Here is a 24,723-nt window from a genome sequence, read left to right on the forward strand (position 1 = left end):
GGTACTGGGACATCTAACCTACCAGAGGTAGGGACAATCTCGGGGATAGCTCTGTCAGGCCTTCAGTCAGCACAGATATAGTTAGGGATCTTCTGAAAGAGCTAGACATTTTTAAATCTGCAGGTCCAGATGCCCTCCACCGAAGGGTGTTGAGGGAGCTGGCAGGGGTCATCGCGGAGCCTTTGGACCGGCTGTATGAGCATTCATGGTCATCTGGCCAGGTGCCAGGGGATTGGAAACTGACTAATGTGGTCCTAATTTTCAAGAAAGGGAGGAGGGAGGACCCAGGTAACTATAGGCCTGTAAGCCTCACCTCAGTGCTTGGGAAGATCTTGGAGAGAATCATCAAGGAGCACGTCTGTGGAGAGCCAGCAGGGGAGATCATGCTCAGGGGCAATCAGCATGGTTTCACCAAAGGCAGGTTCTGCCTGACCAACCTGGTTGCCTTTTATGACCACGTGACTAAATCCTTGGATGATGGTGTCACCGTGGACATAGTCTTTCTAGTCTTTAAGAAAGCCTTTGACACGGTCTCTCACCCCATCCTCATCAATAAATTAAGCAACTGTGGCATTGATGCCTACACAGTTGGATGGGTAAAAAATTGGCTGATGGGGCGCACCCAGAGAGTAGTGGCAGACGGGTTGTACTCACCCTGGTGTTATGTGAGCAGTGGGGTACCCCAGGGCTCAGTCCTCAGGCCCGCACTGTTTAACATCTTCATCAGCGACTTGGACGAGGGGGTGGAAAGCACGCTGTCCAAGTTTGCTGATGACACTAAGTTGTGGGGCGAGAGGGACATACTTGAAGGGAGAGAGAGGCTGCAAATAGATTTAGACAGACTACAAAAGTTGGTAGATGAGAATAGGATGGGGTTCAACGTAGACAAATGGGGTTCAACGCAGAGTTCTGTACCTTGGGAGAAGGAATCTACAGCATACATACAGGCTGGGGAGTTCCCCTCTTGAAAGCACAGAGGTGGAATGGGATCTTGGAGTCATTATTGACTCCAAGATGAACATGAGCCGCCAATGCCAGACCACAGCCAGCAAGGCCAGCCATACTTTGTCATACATCCAAAGATGCATCTCAAGCCAGTCCAGAGAGGTGATACTCCCCCTCTGCGTGACTTTGGTCAGGCTGCAGTTGGAGTACTGCATCTAGTACTGGGCGCCGCACTTCAAGAGGGATGTGGCCAACCTGGAGAGGGTTCAAAGGAGGGCCACCCGCTTGGTAAGAGGGCAGCAGGACAGGACCTACAAGGAGAGACTGAGGGACCTGAACCTGTTCAGCCTTAGCAAGAGGAGGCTGAGGGGGCACCTGGTGGCTGCCTACAAACTCATCAGGGGAGATCAACAGCAAATAGGTAGAGCCCTTTTCTCCCCAGCGCCACCTGGGATGACAAGGAACAATGATAATAAACTGATGGAGAACAGGTTTAGATTAGAGATCAAAAGGCAATTTTTTACAGTTAGGGTGGCCAAAATCTGGAACCAACTTCCCAGGGAAGTTGTCCTCACCCCTACCTTGGGCAAATTCAAGAGGAGGTTGGATGATCACCTGTCTGGGATCTTGTGAACCTAGCATTCATTCCTGCCTGTGGCAGGGGGTCAGGTTAGATGATCTGTTCAGGTCCCTCCTGACCCTAACTACTATGAAACTATGATTAGCATCCCCATTCTTTGATTTCAATTTCCTTCCTCCCTCCTCCGCCCCGTGCTATCCCAGGCACCATCATTTAAAGTGCCACCTCCGTCAACTTCACTAGTTCAGTGAGTGTTAAAGGTTAAGTGCCTCTGTAAAACTTCTAATTCTAGTTACCATGGGTCAATTACATATATTACCATCATACTCTAAGTTAGGGGTGGCCAGTCTGTAGCACACATGCCACAAGTGGCACAAGCGACTGCTATGTGGCACGTGAGTCACAGGTTCTCAGTAAAGGTTGCAGAGCAGGGCCAGGATGCTGGTGCAAGTGGAAGTGTCAGGTAATATCTCCAAAAACCAGGTTAGCCCTTCCCTGGCCCTGCAGCCACCATTAAATTCAGGGCTTTGGATCCTGTTCACCATATAAAACGGTGGTAGTTGCGGAGCTGGAGATGGGTTAACCTGACTTTTGGCAGTAACACGTCTCTTCCAGCATCCCAGGGCTCAAACTCATTCATGTCTCTAGAGATGGAGATCAGAGTGGCATTTGGGGCACAGGTAGGGCTTAATTTGTGGCTTTCCTGCCAAAAGGTTGGCTTCTACTGCCTTAAACCCTAGCTTAGACAAGATGCTATTGATTTCAAGGGGTAATTCAAGAATTTAGTACTCATAAGTACTGGTGGCAAAATTTGACCCATAGTAAATCACAGGGACTTTTCTTTATGGAGCGTACTTTACATCTTAAAATGATGTCTTAATCTTAAAAAAAAATTATGGTGACAACTTAACAACTGCCAAGTTCAGTAGATCTGTAAAAAGAAGCATTTTATCAGCACAGAAAATGCAACACACTAGAAAATTTGTTAGGTTTGAGATAGTAATAATCCCCTCTGGAGTGATGAATCTCTTGTGTTTATATCTTGAATTGCTATTAAATAAGAGGACAGAGTAAAAAAGTAAGTTACCACTCCAGAAAAACAGCCAGCTTACCCCTGATGCCCATTATCCTGCAGTGCATGAGTTAGGTAAAATTAAAAGCAATGTCTCTGACTATGTCTATGACTGATCCCACTGGAAGAGATAGTAATATACTCTTTAGTGAAACAAATGACCTCCTGAGAAGCTACCTCCCATTACTTCCAGAGTTCAACTTTAGTAATTCATTCCATGGTGGCATTCCATGGTAGTAAATGACCCTAAAATGTCTTTCAGTTGGTCATGGAAAGAACAAGGAAATGCCCCTTTTGGCATTCATTTCCATTCTGTAGTAGACACGAGACTTTCATTATAACCCTTTCAACAATTCAGTCCAGTAACTTGGGAACTCATGTAACCATAGGATATAGGCAGTTCTGTCTCCTGCCTTTTCTTCTTATACCTGATAATAAATTATAATATTGTAACAGATTATAATATTGTAACAGATCTGGTAAAAAAAAACCCAAAAAACCCAGTATAGAGTATCTTGTGTGTCTACACAAAATATGAGCTATTTCCTGTATAAAAATAAAATAGCTTCCAAAATGTGCAGCTAGTAAAGAGATGCCTCATGTAAGGTAGGCTGTTCCACTGATGGTCATGAATAAAATAAAATATACTGGCATAAAAAAAGGTGCAAGTGAGCTCAGAATCAAAACGCTCTAAGTAACTTGTACATTTTATACATAATTAAAATCTCTAATGTAAACTGACTTCATTTGGAGCTATGTGTTTCAATGCCATTTTCTTTACTTCTCCCAAGCTGCACATAAATTAAGAAACTTGGATGGTTGGTGGCTCAGTAGCTAACCAGAAAAGAGCTCTGGGGGTCTTGGGTACCAGCATCCTGTGCAGTGTCTGCTGCCAGGAGACAGACAAATATTGAAAATGTCAATATTAAGGTGGTTCACAGGACACAGAGACCAGCTTTGTTTTAATTGAGTGTGTGTTTTTGTTGGACTCCAGGAGCTATGGAAAGGAACAAGTTTGCCATGGCTTTTTTACCAGTAGAAGTCAGTAGATCAAACTTTATGGGACTAGTGACTAGACTTGTTACATGGGAGAGGAAAACTTTAATTTGTAATATGAATGTTTTTGTTATATATTGACATAATGTGTGAGAGAAACATCCACAACAGTTTATGTAAACATTTTATATGTAAAAGGTAGATAAAGTATTGTGCCAGAAGTACAGATTTACAGGAGCTGGGTTTTATTCCTAGCTCTGCTTAACTTACTTTGGGAATGTGATCAAATCACAATTTCTAGTGCAGCCGTTTTTCCATCTACAAAATGGCAACAATACTTACAGAGGCTTTGTGAGGCTGAATTCAACAGTTTTTGCAAAACACTCTGAGACTTTTGGAAAAATGAGTAAAGTATGAATGACACTTCCATTTGAAGAATCAGGGGCATGAGATACTTGCATCTTTTCTGATGCTAGGAGATTAGTAGGTGTGTACCATCACAGTTTTTTTCTTGTTCTTTTTTTGCTATCATTTTTATAGTCTTTTTTTTTCTTCTTCCATGCCATCTCCCTTTTCACCACTTTAACAGTCATGAGAGCCATGAAGCCAGTTGTCCAGGGGCCATGCCTGGACATATGCATAATTTTCTAGAGTACTTGGCTGACTCATAGCAAAGTTCTCTGCCAAGGAGAAGTGTGTTAGCTTCCAATATGTCCAGTCACCACTGACTATAGGGGCAGAGTCTATAGTTTTCTCAAAGTTTGAAACGTGAATATTATATAACATTTAATTTAGCAAAATACTATTGTGACACTATACCTAATCCAGAGTTTCTTACAAGGGGAGACAGCATTATTTAACAGAGTGTTTCGGATTTAGGAACTTGTCTTCTGCTCTACTGGGTCACTCCATGCAAGTGACCCCATCTCTTGGTTCTTCATTTTCCTTATCCATATTTTCCTTACAGGATCGTAGAAAACTGAGGCTGGAAGCGACCTTACAAGGTCATCTACTCCAGCCACCTGCTCAAAGCAGGATCACCTGACTAACCCATTCCAGCCAAGGGTCTGTCCAACCTGGTCTTGAAAATTTCTAGGGATGGAGATTCCACAATTTCTCTAGGAAGCCTGTTTCAATGTTTGCCTGGCCTCGTAGTCAGAAAATTTCTCCTAGGGCACATCTTCATGTACAATTAATTTGAAGCCATATTGCACTGGAGTTTATTGCTCCTGGGTGTGCTGTTTAAACGTGTGCCTGGGACCACAGCATGCTGAGCCAGGTCGGATCAGCCCCAGCTGGCAGGGGCCCAGGGGAGCTAAACCTTTAGATCAGGAAGCCCAGGACTGCTCTGACCTAGCTCAGGGTACTGCAGAAGGGCTGGCTAGGGCACGAGGGTGCTCCAGTGCAGGGCTAGCCAGCAGGCAGCCCCTGCACTGAAGCACTCTCCTGCCCAAGCTTAGCCAAGTCAGCATCTACACATATATTGCTGCCCATGAAAAAAACTCTTGAGTTTATTAGTTTCCTGTGGCCTAATAGGGCTACATGTTTAAAATGTTACTGCAGATCTAATTAGGCAACTGCAGTAAATGTCTCATTTAGACACACCCTTAATTGCCAACCTAAATTTCCCCTGGTGCAAAGCGAGGCCATTGCTCCTATTGCAATCTTGTACAGCCACAGAGAAAAGCCCATCTTGATCCTCTTTATAATCTCCTTTCAGGTATTTGAATGCTGTTATCAAATCCCTCTTCAGTCTTCCCTTCTACACACTAAATAACTCTTTCAGCCTTTCCTCATAAGTCCTGTTTCCTAGGCCCCTAATCATGCCAATGTGTCCTCATCCTTTCTTCTCCTCAGCTTATCACTGAGCAAAGATCTTTGATAATACATTCTATTAAGAGGTGTAATCAGGTATTAACAGAGAGAAAGCAAGCAAGCAATTACATGGTGGTATGATGCTATTGACATGTACTATGGCCATATTCTGTAAAATTGCTGAAGCAAATTGTGAGTTTCTATTGCAGCACCATGAGGTCTGTATATACTACCTCTGTATAATAAGTGATTTAGAAATGTTTGAAGGGTATTTTAGAAATTTCAGTTAATACTGGTTTTCATAACTCTTTACTCCAGACCCAAGTTTTCTATGTCTCTGAGGAGCTATTTCTTTAATTTCTAGCACTGCCGGGGTCTGAGAGATCAGTCCTTCAACCTGCCTCTGGTTTAAGACCTATTGGCCATGGCCATAGATCATAGTAATAGCCGACATATGGGGAAGGGCGGGAGGAAACATTTCATTTAGCAGATTTTCCCTTTTTTCTTTGTTTAGAAGGGAAGTGTTTGAAGCTGCCTGAAGGTTTAGCTAGAAATAATTGTGAAAAGGGAGATAGGAGGACAAAGTGAAGTGAGATGCAGAAAGATGTGTGAGCAATGAATCCAGTTTATTTTATGGTTCTGCAGGATGTACTACAGTGGGCTCCAACCTCTGGGTAACTGGAAAAAAAGCTGGTTAGGGAAGTTCTCACACATAGGTAAAAACTGAATGCCGTTTGATCAAGACCCTTTACAGCAAGAAGATCTGCCAAATTAAAAAGCTAGCAAACCCAATACTGAAAGAGTTAAGTATTTACATTTTAGATACCAAGGACTAATGGTTTCAGCCAAAGGAATATCCTATGGTAGAATATTTTCTGTCAGAGTGGTGGGAGACTCTTCAAATGCATATTTGAAAGCCAAGAAGGAAACTTATAAATTAAATCCATAAGAGCATGTAAAATAAGGCACATAATGTACTTGACAACCTATTTTAACACATAATTTGCACAAATAAAGGTTTAGATCAGTCAGTACACTTACGTTTTCCCAGTGGCAGAAAAGTCAGAAAATATTTCAATTCATGGCATTAATAGCAGTGACTTGATTTCAAAATGTTCTATTTTAAATAATCAAACGTATAATTCTGAAAAACCTTCAAGAAGTACAAACTCATGAATAATATGTTGAGCCAGCCATGGTGACACCACAAACTTATTCAGTTCTGAACTGGAAGATGAGGTTTCTGGTTATAAGCACTGCAACCCCTAGATGGACGTAACTTGTGTGCTGCCTGCAAATTGTTTTTGAAATCCTGGCTCAAGAGTAAGGACTTTATTACTTTACTCCATGCTGAGTGCCCATAAGCATGCAATGTGGTTTTATTCATGTTATTTTATATGAAGTAATAAAGGGCAGAGGAGAGACACTGAGTCTTTTTCCATAAGAATCCTGGAAAAAATGTCTAGGAAGTGGTGGAGTGCACAAGGCGTGTTTGTCCCTGTCTTCTTAAATGGTGTGCATCTTCTGGCCATGCCTCTTGAGGTTGAAGGTAGAAATGTGCAAAAAAAAAAAAAATCATTTCGATTGGAGATCTGATCTCATTCCAATTCAAAGTGTATATAAAGATATTTCACAAAAGGAAATGGGGCCTCAGCTGTAGGGCAGCCCATCTTGTGGGGCGTGGTGGACCTTGTAAACTCTGGGATCCCTGATTTCCATGTGGTTCATGCTGTACGTTGCTGAGATGTCAAATGGACAAACTGGCTAGAACTGAACTGGTTTCCATCAGATTCTTGCCTGGGTTCTGTTGGAACATTGTCAAAATCTATCCATCTCCATGATGTTTTGATTTTGACAAATCAGTACATTCTGATGGAAAAATATTTCACTGGAATCCCAACCAGCATTTTTATATGAGCTCTGGGAGGTGTGTGGGGTGCGGGACAGGATGCTTTAATTAGCAAGCTGCGCTAATTAGAAGTGCCTAATCATCACATGTATCAGTGTCCCCGCACAGAAGAAATGGCAGCGGGGAGACATTTTTTCAGTGCAAGGGTGCTAATACAGGTGACGATAGAGTCTGCTGGAATGTGTTTATTTCTGCACTCCAGACTTTTTTAATCAAGTCTGTTCCAACGCAGTGGATTTCCAGCATGTGGGAGCAGACTCGCTGCACATATGTAAGAGCCCCAAAGTTGCAAAATTTGGCAGTTCCATGCAAATGTCTGTGTTCCAATTTGCTTATGTGAAGATCCATCATCTTATTTACAAAAATGTTAGCAAATGATATTACTACCAGAATTTCTGAATGTTTTAGTCTCTAAGGTGCCACTCTGCCCTGCCTTCTGCATGACTTCAGCTTGGCCCAGCAAACTACCTCTCCCTGGAATGAAAGGGCACTTTTACGTGTGCTCAAGCAGGCATGGTGGAGCTTTAGTTAAGTGTCATGTGTATCAGTGTCCCCCATGTTGAAAAATGGCAGTGGGGTGCTTTGAATTAAAGCTCATCAATGAGCTTTCGTTCAAAGCGTCCTGCAACCATTTTTCAGTGCAGGGACACTGATACACGTGAAGCCAGAGTCTGCTGGAGCACATTTATTTCCGTGCTTCAGCAGACTTAATTAATTGAATCTGCTCCGACACACTGGATTTCCAGAGTGTCCACAGTTGGCTTCCTGCACATCTATAGGAGCCCAAAAGGAGCCAACACTGTGCAAGTTTCAGGAATATGAGAATAGGTGTGCTTCTTCCTGACCCAAGCATGTTAATGTCCAGATAATTCAGGATGCACTCTGAGGTTCTGTCTCAGTTTTTGTTTGGCCTGGGACACTGTGATTGGGATTCTGAAGCCTCTCCACCTACCTGCTGATTTTTCTGAGCTGGCTAGGGGGAAATCTTAGATTCGTGCCTCTTTCTTGGGCATATCACACTGGTTGCTTCATGCCATTTGTCCTGTCTAGCCTGTCTTTTACAGCAACTGCAAGAATATTAACAACTCTTCTATATAGTGACCCTAACCCAGTAGTTGTGTACACCACAAATGGGACTTTTTCATAGGTCATTTAGCATTAGTTCTGTTTTGTTTTGAGAACTCTGTAGCATGTTCTCATAACCTTCAGCCTGTATAAGTGAGGTGATCCAAATCATCCTCACTGGAGGTGATGCATCTTTCTAGTGCTGCAACATCACCTCTTGCAGCTGCTAATTCTTATTGCAGCTATGCTTCACAGTCACAAGACCTGCTTACTGCATTTGAAATACATAAGTTGGAGTAAACAGTATGCCTCATTCAGTGGTTCAACGATTGTTTTATCTGATACTTTTGTACCAAGATTTCCTGGCTTTTCTAACTGCTTCAGGCATAATTTCATCTTTTTAATTGTGTGAATAGTGTAATTTCATAAAGTTTCATGACAGGACATTAGAAGCTAACTTTGACTTTATTGGGATTTCTTTCATGGGTTCTCAAATACTCCTTGCTGTTATACAAATGCTTTATTCCCTATCTCGGCCAGCTCGACTCTGCTCTTCTCTACCTCTTAAAGGTAATTGGCAATAGGAGGAAGAGAGCTCTATTTGGCCACATTTTAGTTGGTGTCACAACAGGCATCCTAAAGAGGAAGAATTTCTTTCTACCTTCCTTCCATCCCCATAGACATAGAAGGGGCTGGCTGTAGTCTGATCCACAGCTGTTTGTATTATTGTCAAAACATCCAATTGCCTCCAAAATACAAAATTCTGACATTTTTCCAATTTACAAGTTATGTTCTTGGCTTCCATAACTGCTGAAGTGCTTCAGCACAGCATGAATTTAGCATATGCAGGATTAAAACTGGCACCTTAATGCTTTAATGCTAATAGATTTCCATGTTAGAAAGGATACATTTCAGCAAGTTTTTCTTCTCAAATGGTGAAAAAAATAGAGTGAAAATATTTGTATTGTCTTATAGCAGCAGTTAATATGTTGGTTTAGTTTTAGATTTTAAAAAACATGGCTTTGATATGTTTGACTATTACAGGAGGTCTCTGTATTATATTGGCCTATTTTTATGATACAATTTTTAATGATGTTCATTTTGTTCTGGCAGGCAAAAATTGGGTCTGGAAAGCTCATGGGACCAAAAGGTGTTTCTGTTGATCGCAATGGGCACATCATTGTAGTGGACAACAAAGCATGTTGTGTGTTCATCTTCCAGCCGAATGGGAAAATAGTCACTAGATTTGGTAGCCGAGGAAATGGGGACAAGCAGTTTGCAGGTACACTTGATGGTAATATGTAAATCCCCTTTTCTTGCCTCCAGTGCTCACATTTGCATGATGGTTGAGCATGTTGAAGATGCAATATCCTAATAATTCTTTTGTTGCTTAAAAAAATGATGAATACAAGCCAAAGTATGATCTTCAGCTTCTCGGCAGAAACCCCAGGAAAGGAAGGGTCTTTGAGCCTTTTTACTGGAAATTGTCCAGAAATTCATGATGCTAATTTTCCTGGTGCTACATTAAGCAAATTTCACATTCTTCATAGTCCACTCTTCCAGAATGCAAATTCATCTCTGAAAGACAGCTTTGAAATATTGTTTTTACTGCTTTTTGGGTTCCTATTAAAACAAAATGTTACTACTTACTCTGTAGTTACTTTAATCAATCAGGAATATTGGAACATCTATTCTTAGCTAGTAATTGTAACCGGTTTTTATAAGTCCCCTCCCTTTGCCTGGAAATGTTTCAGACTGGTGACCCAGGGAGGGTAGATCTGAAAAGGTCATTTATAAATGCTTCAAAATGTCTGCACTCAACTATTAATGATAATTAACACCTCGACAGCCCTTTATATCTTTAAAGGATCGTACAAACATTAGCTAATCCCCCACCTACATAGCTGCATAAATAATATTTTGCAGCTTTGAAAACAAGCACAGAGTTTTTAAATGCAAAATTAGTCATGCATGGTTATAGAAGTAGAAATGGCTGCTACTGAGAAACTACCAATATCATGTCAAGCTGGCATTTGCACATGCTGTTATCCAGTTTGCACATGTAATCATGTTATGCTTTTGTGCATTCCTTTCTTTTTAATATTGAAACTAAGATTCCACATAACTTGTCCAAGTCCTTTTGAAGGTATTCAGACATTTAGACATCGCTGTCAGTTAGTCTTCAGTGAAGAAGAGTGTATGGAACAGGAGAAATAGGCCCTTACACTACATGCTGTTCCAATCTGTTCCAGGTTGGCGTCTCTAACAGATCAGGTAGCTGAACATGCTCTAGTTTTATTACATTAGGGACTCTTAACAGTGCCATATGGTACACTATAATTGTGCATATTATATTTGCTTTGGCTCTAGTTCTGCCAAGAGTTAATTGTTACCAAAGCTTTCTGGGTACAGTATTTTCCTTTCTTTTTAAAACTCATAGGATTAAGTTGCTGAGTTCAGCCAAGAAAAAAGTTGCAATAATTCATCCGATTGATTTAGCTCTTCTTTGTGCTGAATATCACAACTTCCTGGATTCAGTCACTATTTGAATTTGAGTGTACATAGTTTCACCTTTTTTGCTCAATGAATTGATCACAAATACTGAAACTATGAATTCTGTGTCAATTTCTTTAGGTAGCATATATGGCACTTCTAGTTGAAGTATCTGTGTTTTGAAATTTAAGGTTTGGTTTTTGCCAGAACTTGCATGTGCAGCTTTGATATACAGAGCCAAGTTTTTCTAATAAAGAGCTTTTTCTAATTATATTAATTCACTCATAACAACATACTTGTTTTAGAATTTGAATTCCTGAATGTTTATGAAAAATGAACACAATGTATGCGAATAGGTGTGATTTAATTTAAAACTGCAAAATTGTTTAGAAAAGCTTTTGTTTAGAAAAACCTGCTCTGAGCTCAAGTACCGTGCCATGCTAATTAAAGGCTATAATGCCTATAAAATAATTGGTTTGTAGTAAGTGAAAAAACAAGCTTTATTATAGATAAATCTATGATGTGAGTTGTAGGAGGACAGTGAATTTGCCCTTTAAAAATAGTGCTATGTTACTTGAAAAACAGAGGTGAAATAATTCTTAATTCTGAAGTGTTGTTCTCATTGAAGAATTATTGCTCAGTAACTAACTTTGAAAATCTTAAGGATAGATGAGATTTTCATCATTTCTTAAATCATTAAGTAAAAATACTGGTTTGTTTAATTTTGTATTATTTTTTTCCTTTTCTGCATTGCAGGTCCTCATTTTGCTGCTGTAAATAGTAACAATGAAATTATTGTTACGGATTTCCATAATCATTCCGTCAAGGTACTGTTAATTAATACCACTTTGCTATTCTGGCAGTTTTATTTAGCTTTTATTTTAACATCTTATTTTCTTGAGGAAAATTAAATCTCATTGAAGCAACAACTTCAAGTTTTATACTGTATAATCAAATTTACAAGCTTTGATAAGAAAAAAGACTTAATAAAGGAACGGACATTCTGAGATCTTAACTGTTGCATTTAAGTAATTTCTTAAGGCAGGAATAATTGATTGTCTTGATTTGGGGACACTTTTTCCTAATTAAATAATAAAGCTTAAGTGAAAGTTATGAAGTGAAGTGATAGCAAGTATAATGAGTTTATGCTATTTAGCTTTTGGCCAAATTGTGTCTTTTATAGTGTATCCTGACATCATGACAGGAAAGGCTTCTATTTCCCTTAGATAGTTTCAAGAAAAGCTTCCATCATTTCTAGCCTAAAAATAGTATAGCAAAGCAGAATGAATGGAGATCACATGTTAAATGTCCAATTATATTCTCATAGATTTGTATCTTAAATGTCATAGGAGCCATTCCTGTCCATCTAGGCTTAATGCCTGCATAACCCCGCCCATAACATTTTAACCACACGTTCCTGGATTTGGCAAAACCAGTCATTTTCTTGATGATGTCTGTTGTATGCAAGTGAAGTCCTGGGTCATGACTAGTTAAAAAGTCATATGACTACCAGTACATTTTTGTTGTTGTCTGATTAATAATGCAGAGAGCAGTATATTATACTGTTTATTTCACTTGAAGTCTTATGTGCTTACTGTCACATGAATGATAAAATGTCCACTAGTATCTTTATCCTTGTGCTGAATCATCTAGCTTTTTTATACTTTTGGAGTTAGGGAGGAAATAGCTCATGTTATGTGGTTTGGATTAGAGCAAAGAAAGCAACACCACTGCAGGAGCCATAAAGCAGATTGTTTACATGAGTTAGTAGCAGAAGTTGTCTGACTTGATAAATTATACCTTGACCAGTAGGGCTCACTGCAGCAATGTGAATGACTGTTGAGTGCTCCTGAAACTAAAACAGCTTACAAGACACAAATAAAGTCAAAGGAGGTATAAGAAATGTGGCCTCAAATAAATTTAAAATCTACACGTTACTTTCTAATAAGATTAAACTGTTTCTCTCTGATCCTACTGTGACTCAGTAGATAACATTATTGTTTGTTTCACCCAACTAGTTTTTGAACTGAATAAAAAAGCCTTTTCTTGTATTTCTATTATTTTCTATTCTTATTTTTGTGGTGTTCTACTCTGAAGTCAGTGTATGTAATTGCTGGCAAATTGGACAGTTTTTTGTACCTTGTGAAGATATTTGTTATTTTCTTCTTAGAAGGTGAAGCAGAGCACAATCCCCAAAATATTACCTTTAGTACTTAAAATCCTCCAGTACCCCCAAAACATTTCCACATCACATCAAGCTTAAATGAAATATAATCCCTGATGATAATTGCCACCATTTCCCTTCAGGGATCTCTGTTTTCTTTCGTCTTCTTCTCCCATGGCAACCCATTCAAGCCGGACTCCTGCCTCTCAGTGATAATTTACTTTTCTACCATGGAAATAGATAAGCATGTCTCTGCTTTTTCTTGTTATCATGTTCCTTTTTTACTTTAGGGACCACCCTACAATTTATTTGATTCAAACATTTGTTTCCCTTCCTGAAGATCTGCTGGCAACACATCTGCCAGTGTAGCCCAGTATAAGTCTCTTATCTTGAATTGTTTTTCTCCTTTTTATTTCTGGCTCCCTGTACTAGCAAATCATTATGGCTTATGACTGGTCTTCTCTTGCCCAGACAGGTTACCTAGAGTCCCCAGTAATGCTATGAAAAGACAGAACCACATTGTTTGGTGTCTGCACTCTTTCTTTGTTGCTGCTGTGTCACAGGAGTGTGGAACATGCCCATGCTGTTAAATGATGGAGCCAATTAGCCTATGTCCCCCTGCACCACCACAACACTGTGTGGATGTGGCTACGCTGCTTCTGGTTTAGAAGACAGCCCACCCAGAGTAGTGTGGCCTGTTTGAGAGCATGGTAGGTTTAGAGTGCAAACAAGACTTGAAGGCATCATTTCCACTTAACAGCACAATCATGTTTCACACTTCTCCCCTAATTTGTCTGTGAGATGCATTCTCAAGTAGAGCTACATTCTTAGGGTTACTGTACATCCTATTTTTTACTGGGACAATCCTGTTTTAGACACCTGTCCTGGGTGTTTTGTTCGTTTCTTCAAATGAACACTTTTTCCCATTTACAGAAACCTCCCACTGGACAATAGCACTCATTTAAAGGAACTAACAAAGCATCTGGGACAGCTGTCTTACTGCCCTGCTCACCCATGTGATTTGCTCCAGGCACCTCTTCTGCCCTGCTTTCCTTTGAGACTGGGGCCTGGAAAAAGCTGAGCATAGTTCAGAGTGGAAAGGAGGGAAAGCCAGTCACTCATTGGGATTCAAGAAATACAGTCACCATAGGCATTCTGTGCCTCCAGAAAAATTTCTCTTAAAAATTTACCAAATCTTGTAACTTCAATGCAACCTCTTTCTTGTACCATTCACTTTGGAGACATGTTTCTTACATGGGAGCTCCTGCAAATACCTAGGTCTTGAGTCAGAACAGCAATTTTACAGGTTGGTCCAAGACAAGTCACATTTTTTGGCTATGAAAAATGATTTCTCCTCTTTCTTAGTCCTGTCTGAAACACAGGCTAAGCATGCTTTCCCTCACTACATCAGGATTAGTGATAGAGCCTTTCCAGCTCTCTGTTTCCTGGATAATTTTTTAGAAACTATTTATGCATCTTCAGTACAGTTGCTGTATTACCCATAGAGAGGGTACAATTTCCTGTTGTTCCCAGGCCTACCTAGCTCTGATGGTTAATGAAAGGTTGGCTTAGTCAATTGCTTCCAGAACTGACTAGGAGTGCAAGCCAGGTATAGCCTTTGTGCTCCCCATTTCCTATGTCACTAAGCACAAAGGTGACAAAAGACATCATCTTTCCTGACATTCTGTACCCATGCTGCAATTAGCACAGCACTGATTGGGACTCAGATGAGCTAGAAGCCACTTTGCATGTTGGATACTTTTCTGATTGCAAAATGAGCTCCTTGTATACAGGTTAGACTGTATAACTCAATGTGTGGAAAAAGAAAAAAAACACCTCTTCTATATGGGTGAGTCTTATTCTTAAACCCACATTTTCAGAACTTTGAGATGGTTTAGGTTGTGTGTGATTCCTGGAATAGAGCACTTTTTTTCTTTTAATTAACTCATTCTTCCTCTCCCTCCCTGTTCAGGGTGTAGTTTTAGTTTGGTGATCTGAGTGAATCCCGACAGATTTTTGTTCTTTTGTTCTTCATTCCTATTTCACCTGTCATCCACATCCCCAAAATTAAATGTTAAGCATTTGAGTATGATGACATGTAAATACACTGACTGTTTCACGTACTGTTCTAGGAAGGCATACCTCCAGCTTTATAACATGTACCTTACTGTTTCTCTCAGCAAAGTAAACACACTTTTACATTATTAAAAGCAGAGAAAAGGAAATAAGAAACCAAAATACCTAGGTCAAGAGTGTTCAGAAGAGCAAGGCTTATTAAGAAGGAAGGAGACTCTTGGATGCATTTAATTCTGACTCTTCTGCTTTGCTTGCATAGTTGCCCCCAGTAATGCCAGTAGCAGTGAACTCTACAGATTAGTAGAGGTTTAGATAATGTTTGAACTAATCCTTTATTCACTCTCTATTTTTTTAAATTAATGTAGGTATTTAACCAAGAAGGAGAATTCATATTGAAGTTTGGATCTAATGGAGAAGGAAATGGCCAGTTTAATGCTCCAACAGGAGTAGCTGTAGATTCTAATGGAAATATTATTGTAGCAGACTGGGGAAACAGTCGAATACAGGTAGAGAATTTTAAAAAAATAAATGTATGTAGGTATATACGTGTATATATAGCTTAAAAAATTAAATAATATGAGAAGTATTGGATTGACATTCCTGGAAATTCAAGTCTTCTGCTTTTCCACAAAAGAGGAGAATTAGCCAAGACAGGCTTTCTAATACAATCTTTACCATTCTTCAATGCTGACCGTCACTTCTAAGAGTAGAAGGGCTAATAGCTTCCATGTTCTTTCAGTTCTCAGACCGTGCTATGACTGCTAAAAAGGCTGATGGACTTACTATGATTAAGTTACCCATTCTCTAAAAATAGACCAGACTCATCAATTTGTTTCTCATTGGGTGCATATACTGTGGAGTTGACTAATTGCTCTACAGTAAAGCATCACAGTCTACACATGCACTGGTATTAGGGCGCAGTATATTAATTTACTTCACCACAGGATAGTAATGTCAACGACAGTACTGTCCTACAGCAGAGTAATTTACTCCACTGAAACGCATGTGTAGACCATGCCAGGGGCTACCTGGGGCACGAGGTTGCTAAAGCCCAGGGCTACCTACTGCCTATCTTGGCACTTCAGCACCAACATGCCCCAGCCAGCCCCTCCACCACCACCACCTAGAGCCCAGGACTGACCCCTTGGATCCTCTGCCAGTCCAGGGCTGCTCCACCACAGCTCAAACTACTGTGAGGCTGGGTACACATTTAAATACTCTTACCTTGAAGAAGTTTTCTTCAGTACAAACTGAACCAGAGTTTATTACATCGCCTTTATGGCATAGGCTACCAACTGCTATCTTACATATTATGAAATAGTTTCAGCATGCCATGTGAAATTGGGACACCAAGATATGCAAAAACGTAGAGAGAATGGCAAATTGAACAGTTGAATTTCTGAATGGCATAGATATTGCTATTCTTCAGACAACCACATTTTAAAAATATCTCTCAGATGATAGGAGGCAGCTAATAGATATTTATCTTGTTGAGAAGTGCTTCTAGCTGGGTCTGCTGAATGTCTCTGGCCAACTTTAATCTCCTGAAAAAATCAGGCACTTTGCTCTGTTCTGGGTCAGAACTCAGGGGCTGGTTGAATAGACTTCCTCATCCAAGTACCATGTGAATAGTGCCTCATAGCTGTAGGATAAAGATCTGAGCTGGGTTGAAACCACACCTTTTGCCCCAACAGGAGTAGGTCATGTCTTCTAAGATTCTCCTTCCTAGATTAGCCTGGGCTTCTCCCTTTATGTTAATGTGTCTTCTGGGAGAAGGTATGGTAAACTCTAGTCTTATTCTAGAAGACACTTGTTTCCTCCATCCTGGCTCTTCCAGGTGGTGACCTGAGGACTTGCTCCTCTTAATTTTTCTCTTGGAGATCACTGGTTGTTTGTTCCCACTTTCTGCTACAGAACACTAAAAATCCTTTTCTGCTTCTGTAGTGAGTGGTACATGCAGAGCCCTTAACATTAAGGCTGAGGTAGTCCCGTAATGCACTGTACTCTGCAAATACAACTGGCCTCAAATTAGACATCAGCTACAACTGTTTTACACAGGAGGCTTATTCAGTACTATACAGGTCCTAGGTGGATCTAGGATTTAAAAAAATGATGTGTAGCAGATATGACCCACATCACAGCCCAACCATGGTGGGAAGCATGAGATGTGGCTGATGTCTGCAGGCCCAGTGAGGACACCTAGAGGGGGCAGGCAGTGAGCAGGTGAAGGAAGGTAGAAACTGTCCACTGTCACTGCTACCCCTAGCCAAATTCAGCATCACAGGCAGCCGCTCCCTGCAGCCCCCAGGTAGAGCAGGCCATGAACAGCCCTAGGGCTCCCCCTGCTTCCAGTCAGCTGAGAGGAGTGGTAGGCAGATATCCCCCTTCCTGTGCCTGCTTTTGGGGGCTCCAGATATGGGGAGTGGCTCTATGGGGTGCTGGGGTCAGCCAGGAACTGCATCCACAGATAGGTCCTTCCTCCCTGACCATTCCTCCTGGGTTTTCCCTGCCAGCCCAGGGCCACCATCTTTGGGGAGCAGATGTTCAGAGTGCCATGGACAGCAGCAATGGGCAGATCCCACTTTCCTGTGTCTAGTCCCCCCTGGCTGTGTCCCCGCTGGCCTGGTGACAGTGATCGCTCACTGCACTACAGAGCAGAAGATGGGTTGTAACTGCACCACCATACCCCCTGGATCTACCCTGGGGGTGGTAATTTATAGTCACTTTAACAGAAGATAGAATACTTTAAAACCCAGAAAAAGAAAATGATCTAGCTGAGCCCTGAGGCCAATCCAGGCACTTTCTTTCCTCTGTTCTTTAGTCTTTTCTCCTTTTTAACCGAGAATATATTCAGTGTTTGTTGTTAAAGTTGCACTTCTTATATGCAATGATAAGTTTCAGTGATTAATTATTGTATATTATTGTCATTTGCAAAAGATATCTAATAAACAACTGAACATCTGTATAAGCAGAAGTGTTTAAGTTGACGCTTGTTTGTTATAAAAGAAAAGGAGCTGTTGAAAAATTCTTCATGAAGCATACTTTTCTTCCTAAATCCAAGTAATTTATGCCCTGAGAAACTAACAGATTCAGACCTGTGCATCTCTGTAGGAGTTTGAAGGGTCATGATCACTGGTATTTGGAAGAGAAAGGAGGTGTTGATTGGGTTGTGTTTGTAGTTGGTTATTTTTGGAGTGAGGACAGCTGCTGGTTTTGTTTTGAATGTGATTGTATGTTTTTAATTTTTGGCAAACACATCTGCAGAGCTGTAGATGGGCTTCATAGGAAAATATATTTATAAATGTGACTTTTTAATTTTGAGATACGGGTCAGATTCTGCTCTCACTTAGAATGGTGTAAATTCACACTATCAGACTATACCAATGTCACTGAGAGAGGAATGTGGCCCATTACTTTTTTCATTCATAACATTTGGTATGTGTTTTCTTTCCCTTGAAGGTTTTTGATGGAAGTGGATCATTTTTATCCTACATTAACACATCTGCTGACCCACTTTATGGTCCCCAAGGTCTAGCCCTAACATCAGATGGCCATGTTGTAGTTGCAGACTCTGGAAATCATTGCTTCAAGGTCTATCGGTACTTACAGTAACAATGGGCTTTGGGATGGATAATTCTCTGCCCTTAACATACGACTGGTCCCAGAGATCCTAAATTGTTCTCTCTGCAGGATGTCCACTACTTAAAAGAATTCATTTTTAATAATGGAAGGTATCTTCAGTGGACTTCTCATGTTCATTTCCAAATGTACCATGTTTACGTAGGACTTGCATCTCTTATGTTCGTCATGGAACTTTTTGTTGTAAGGGTTAGTAAGCAAAACCCTCTTTGCTGAATTCATGAGGACAATGAAATATTGAATATGTGAACTGCAGCTTATGGAACAGGAATTTATATAGTTGACTAATTTTGCAATATAAAAAAGGGAATTTAAAAAAACCCAAACTATTTGAATGGGTTTGTTTGACCTGGAAAGGATAGCTCCTGTTTTGAGCTTCCAAATTTGAAAAGTGTAATTGGTATGCATTATTTGACCCAGAAATGAAGTCTGGGACTCTTCTAGATCTCATTATCATGGTAGGTATTACACTTGTAACGTTCTTCAGACTTAGTAACTATAACCAGTAGGTTCTTTTAGTAAAGATATAAAGTTAAGTCATACACAATCTTCTAGCTGTAATTGTGAGACCTAACAGCTCAACTTTTAGCACTACAAGCATCAATGCAAACTTCCTACTCTTTGTGGGATTAATGAAGGATTGTTTTATGTGCTTGTTTCTCACCCCTCCTAATGCTCAATAGGCTGTAAGGACTTCGAAAAAACCTGAAATTTCTAAAGCTTTGAGAAGACTTTATTGTACTAACATTAGTGACAGCTGAATTTCTATAGAACAATGGACCCATTAACACAAAACTAATTCATTAGAATCAGGGTCAACACAGTTATATGATGTCAACTCAATTAAACTCATGTGCACCACTCTTCCATACACGTTCCTTGCTGTGCTTTCTTGAGACAACTCATTGTGTTCAACAACATAGCATCATGCAGGATAGAAAGCCAGACAGGTACCCTTTTGGAGGACCTATATTGTACAACCAAAGGAACTTTGGTTAAATGAGTTGTATGGTGAAAACCAAGGGTTACCAAAGCTATTAGTTTTTAACTTAAGAAAAGTACATCTCAAATAATTAAAAATTTAACCAGTTCCTGCAGTCCTTCATCAAAAGCCTTCTTCAAAGACAAAATGGGGGCTGCAGGATTTGTCCCATTACGTGTGTGTGTGTGTATGTCTGACACAATAATGAAGAGAGTAAGTGTAAGTGATTTCAGCAAGCTGAACTGTAAAAGCCTTTTGAGTATGGCAGCACTCTGAAAAGAGTCCCCCACAAAATCTGTTCCTTGTGAAACACCAATCTAATTGAAAATGCTTACAACCAATGACTTGGCTCTGCTGTCATTATTTTCTTGTTTATTATGTGCACCTGTCCCTTTTCAGAAACATTAGCTTCATTAAGAATCATGAACTCAAGAGTCAGAAGATGTTGCTAGAGTATGATGATATAGGCCCATATTCTATCTCAAACCTTGGCAGAGGAGCTTAGCATGTACCAATGGTGGAAATTGTTTGGAGTCGTATCTTGCTTTTCTTTGTTTTGGAATCTTAAAAAAGCAGTGGGGTGGGGGCAACAAATGGGGAGTTATTTTAAGCATGTCTGCCAGCCTGCAAATATGGAAGAGATTTGTTTTTAAATTGCTTGTTTTAAATATTGACTTATTTCTAACAGGAGAAATCTGTTGTTCCGGCTCTTTGGAGAAACATGCCTTTCACTTCCAGTTTTTCTGTAAAGAAACATTTAATGTTAAAAAAAGAGTAGACCCTGCAATTCATAAAGATGAAGTAGTCTCTTTTTTGCATAATTATATTTATTGTTCTCTCTCCTTTACTTGATTTTGCACATATAACCCAATCTTACAAACCTTTGAGTCTTGTGATTTCAGTAGGATGACTGTGTTATGTAAGGGTTTCAGGGTTTGGCATAAAATGTATCCGTAAAATTGGTAATATTGCTTGTCAAATGTTAAAAACAAAGGTAATTATTATGAAGAAAGCAAAATATTTTGGTCTTGAATTCAGTTTGTCCTAAAATTCTGCAGGGAAAATGGTCAAAACTATTAAAGTATAAACTGTATTCTCAAAATCAAGTACAGTTGTAACTCAAATGTTATGGTACCCAAAGACGTGTTTTAAAAGTGTCTTTATAATCAACATTCAAGTCAACATTCACACTATCAATCTTAGACATTGGAGGAACTTGAAAACTCTTAATATCCTTAATGAAAAAGGATGATTTATATGACATTTCAGCTATATTTATTCACTAAGAAAAAGGATTTCACCAATTTTTAAATTGAAAACTAAAAGAAAGAAATAAGCTATTGCTGTAGGCTGTTTTTAAAGGACACTATCAGTCAAATTTGGCCCAGGATTCAGACTTTGTAAAAATATGTTACTAAATTTAAATGGAAGGATTTCCATAAATTAAAAAAACACTATAGGCCAAATCATCCATTGACAAAGAGTGCCACAGGGATCTGATCCTAAACTATATGTTAAAACCCATACTGTAAATGACACCACTTCATGCTTACATACATGTACATTTATACATTGTTCCCTTAAGATTATCAGAGGTGAGGTAGTTCCCTTCATCTGGTACTAATAAATAAGACTTTGCTTAGCTATGTCAACTTTATTACATCTGGATGAAACCTGAAACTATATATGTTCTCCTTACAACCAAGCTAACAGATGTTATGCGTGATGGAGCCTTTTCCTGAAGACTTCTAGGTCTTTGTTCTTCCTTTGTATTGTTTCTTTTTTTTTAGAATTTTGGCTATGGCCATACCCACTGCACCTGAGCAGTGCTGAAAATTGACACTGATTTGGATTGCCTTTACCTAGCAAATACTTGCCATTTAAACCCAGTAGAATTATTCAGTCCCTTCATAAAGCCAGCCTTAATGTGCCTGCCACAGGAAAACTGAAAAACACATTGCTCTTACAATGTGTTTTTAAGCCTACTCAGCTGAAATGTTTGGATTACTGACCTCACAGAGAGCTACCACGGTAGAGGTTTGATCATTTTTTGTGATAGGTTCTTTTTCTCCCATGTAAGTGATGGCCAGTGATGGAAAAATGTCACTGTTTGATGCAATAATAGCTATCAGTTATTAACATTGACAAAAGGCTCCGGGCCAGCTGTGTTTTCCAAATTCCAGGTACACCCAGTGCAGCGTTGACTTCAGTGGAATGCTGATCAGCAGCACAGAAGGCATGGATGGCAAAGGTGTATGCTGTTTAAAATGACATACCTACTGGAAGGATTTTCAGCAGATAATCAGATGTTATGTTACTTGGAGTCTTTTAGGACAAACTGCAAAATCACTCATTTTTGAAATAGAAGAAAATAGTTAAATTCAATAGAAACACTAATGCATGTTTACACAGATTAAAGTTTTAGCTGCGTGACTGGAAAGAAAAACCAATATGGCTTATGGCGAATATTATCTAATATTGCTAGAGACTTATTTATTAGTAAATGCTGTTTTGTTCTGTAAAAGTTACAGAGCTTTCAACTTTACAATTATGTTAATATTTTTATAACTAAGGATCTAGTGTTGCCATAATGAAAACTATAAGTGCCCAATAAGTTATGCTTGTCATAAGGAAATGATTTTCATTTATGGATGACAACAGGTATGAAGTTGTGATATACATCAAGGAATTGTAAGTAGTGATTATTTGGTCTGTTTGTGGAGACTGTATGAAAGATATTTCTATTGTAGAATAGAATGATTCTAAATAGGGTATGTTGTTTCTGATGAATGTACTGCACTTCAGTTGATGTTTGTGAGCAACACAGCCTTAACCCTGATGCTTTTGCTTTATGACATGGGAATGTTCCATAATTTGCATAATGTATCAGAATATCCCTGTGCTAGAAATCTGTATTACTTGATACATTGTACCCTTCTGGTTTTAGGAGTGAATATGCTATTTTTTTTTTTTAGTTTTTGTACATTCCATCTTTGTAAGTCCATTTCATATGTTTTATGTACAGAACATGTAAAGTCTTGCACACTCTTAAACTGATGAAATATTCTAGTCATTTGTTTTAATTTTTTCCTTATAGAACAAAATACAGACTCTGTCTACTTAAGGTCAAGGATGAACGACGTGCATCGAAAAGTGTTTGTATGTGTGTAGTCTAGCTTCATGTGTGCCACGGTATTTTTGATGCTTTAGCCTACAATTAAAAATTTAAATTTACTCTGTCTTGGAAGTGTAGGAAGAAAACAGTCAAATGTGTATCTTTACCATGCACAAAAAAATCCAATAATAAAAATAAAGCTTGTTTCCTCTGTTGTTTTCAGGGTAGAAGATTTATTTTTCAAAGTATCACATATCCATTGTACTTGAAAATTTCTCTGTAGTGCTGAGAGGGGAGCAATTGTCCCAAAGGGAAAGTTCCTGCCAAAGACTACAAGACGCAAGAACTGTGATTATTTCATTTGTTTGGCTTTTCTCACATAGGTACAGAGGAAAGAAAGAAGATTTCTTTTATTCATGTCCTCTTTTTTGGTATCATATTTTTTAGAAATGTAATGATCTTATATATAGCCTTTTGTAAAAAGTTCAAAACCTTTATCCCCATTAGTGGGAATCAAATTACAAACGCTAGGCTTTCTTTTTTATTTTGTGGGAAAGTACCATACCTTCACAACTATGAAACAACCTTTTAGAAGCCATATTTGGAAAAGCCTATATACTGATTTAACACTGTCTTGGGCTAGATACAGATATTGAGCATAAACCGATATAAGTGATTGGAAACTGGTCTAAACCTGTAACAGAACAGAAGTTCAGCACGCACAAACTGGTTTCAAAATGGTGGAACCCGGTCTAAGATAGTCCTGGATGAATGTAGTATTAGGGCGTGTGTAGATGAAATGGGGGCCCTAAATTGAAGTGGTGGGTTTAAAAAAATACTACTTCAATTTAGAGCTGAATAAACTCCCGTGTCATGCACACACCCCGCTGACTTAACTGCCTCTCTGGCAGGGAGGGGAGGACAAGCTCCAGGTGGGTGCAGCAGTCCCTGGGCTGCGGTGGGAGAGCTGATGCTTCCCTCTGTGACAACGGAGGCTCCCCCCCAGGTGGCACTCACCCACCGGCACCCGGCTCAGGCGGTCCCAGAGGGCACCGCAGCCATGGAGGGAAGCACCAGGCCCCCGCGCAGCTCAGAAAGGCAGGCAAGCTCCGGTGGGGGAGTGGGGGAGTATGGAAGATTAGGCTCACCACTTTTCTTGGGCGGAGCCTGCTTTCCCGGCTGCTGCCAGGCTGCCTGCAGGGTTTCCTGCAGAGCTGCACAGAGCCCGGCGCTTTGCTCCGCGGCTGTAGGGCTGGCAAACTAAAACTCCTCAAAGGAGTCATTTAAGGCCTCAAGTCATTTAAAGCACATTATGCCACCGAATTTCCTACAGCAGCTGGAATTAATGCACAATATGCCGCGGAGGTGTACAAACACCGACACCATTAAAGTGGTGCAAAAGCATTTAGCCCACGTTAAAGTGTCATTCACACATGCCTCTTATTTCGTCTACACATGGTCTTAGACTTAACTAATTTAGATTAAACCAGTCTATTAACCTTCTTCTGTACCAGATCATATAGTGGATCACAGGTTTGCAGCATCCCAGATGCCCCTTGCAAGGTGGTGTACTAGCCTTGGCACATGCTCATCTGCTCCAGGTGACCACTGGGCCACCCCTACCACCAGGTGCTTGCAAACAGGAACCAGAAAAGCCTCTGTCTCCTGAGGTTGGAGAGGGCAGGGGTTGGGGAATGAAGCCCTCCCCTCCCCAAACCCCCCAGTCTTGCTGGCTCTGGTCTTGGGGGTGGGGGGGAAGGGGCAGACTGGGTCTATGCAGCAGAGATCTCCATTCCCTCCACCACTGTCTCAGCCTCCTGACAACTGCAGGCTGGAACTACAGCTTAGAGCTGCCTGCCTTTTTCCTGCACT

General features: G+C 40.1%; 1 protein-coding gene across 6 annotated transcripts in view; it reads left to right on the top strand.

Moving 5' to 3' along the window:
- TRIM2 (tripartite motif containing 2) overlaps nucleotides 1-23,067 on the top strand; it is a 144,325-nt gene extending 121,258 nt beyond the window's left edge. For all 6 annotated transcript variants that reach the window (XM_019534491.1, XM_019534494.1, XM_019534489.1 and 3 more), the window contains exons 9-12: nucleotides 9,496-9,664; nucleotides 11,632-11,702; nucleotides 15,481-15,621; nucleotides 18,575-23,067. In XM_019534491.1, the coding sequence (XP_019390036.1) occupies nucleotides 9,496-9,664; nucleotides 11,632-11,702; nucleotides 15,481-15,621; nucleotides 18,575-18,727 (534 nt within the window). In that variant the 3' untranslated portion in view covers nucleotides 18,728-23,067. The remainder of the gene's footprint in view (nucleotides 1-9,495; nucleotides 9,665-11,631; nucleotides 11,703-15,480; nucleotides 15,622-18,574) is intronic.
- The last annotated feature ends 1,656 nt before the right edge of the window (nucleotides 23,068-24,723 follow it).

This window comes from Crocodylus porosus, unplaced genomic scaffold (genome assembly GCF_001723895.1).
Source record: "Crocodylus porosus isolate Cpor-Errol unplaced genomic scaffold, CroPor_comp1, whole genome shotgun sequence".
Taxonomy (NCBI): Eukaryota; Metazoa; Chordata; order Crocodylia; family Crocodylidae; genus Crocodylus; species Crocodylus porosus.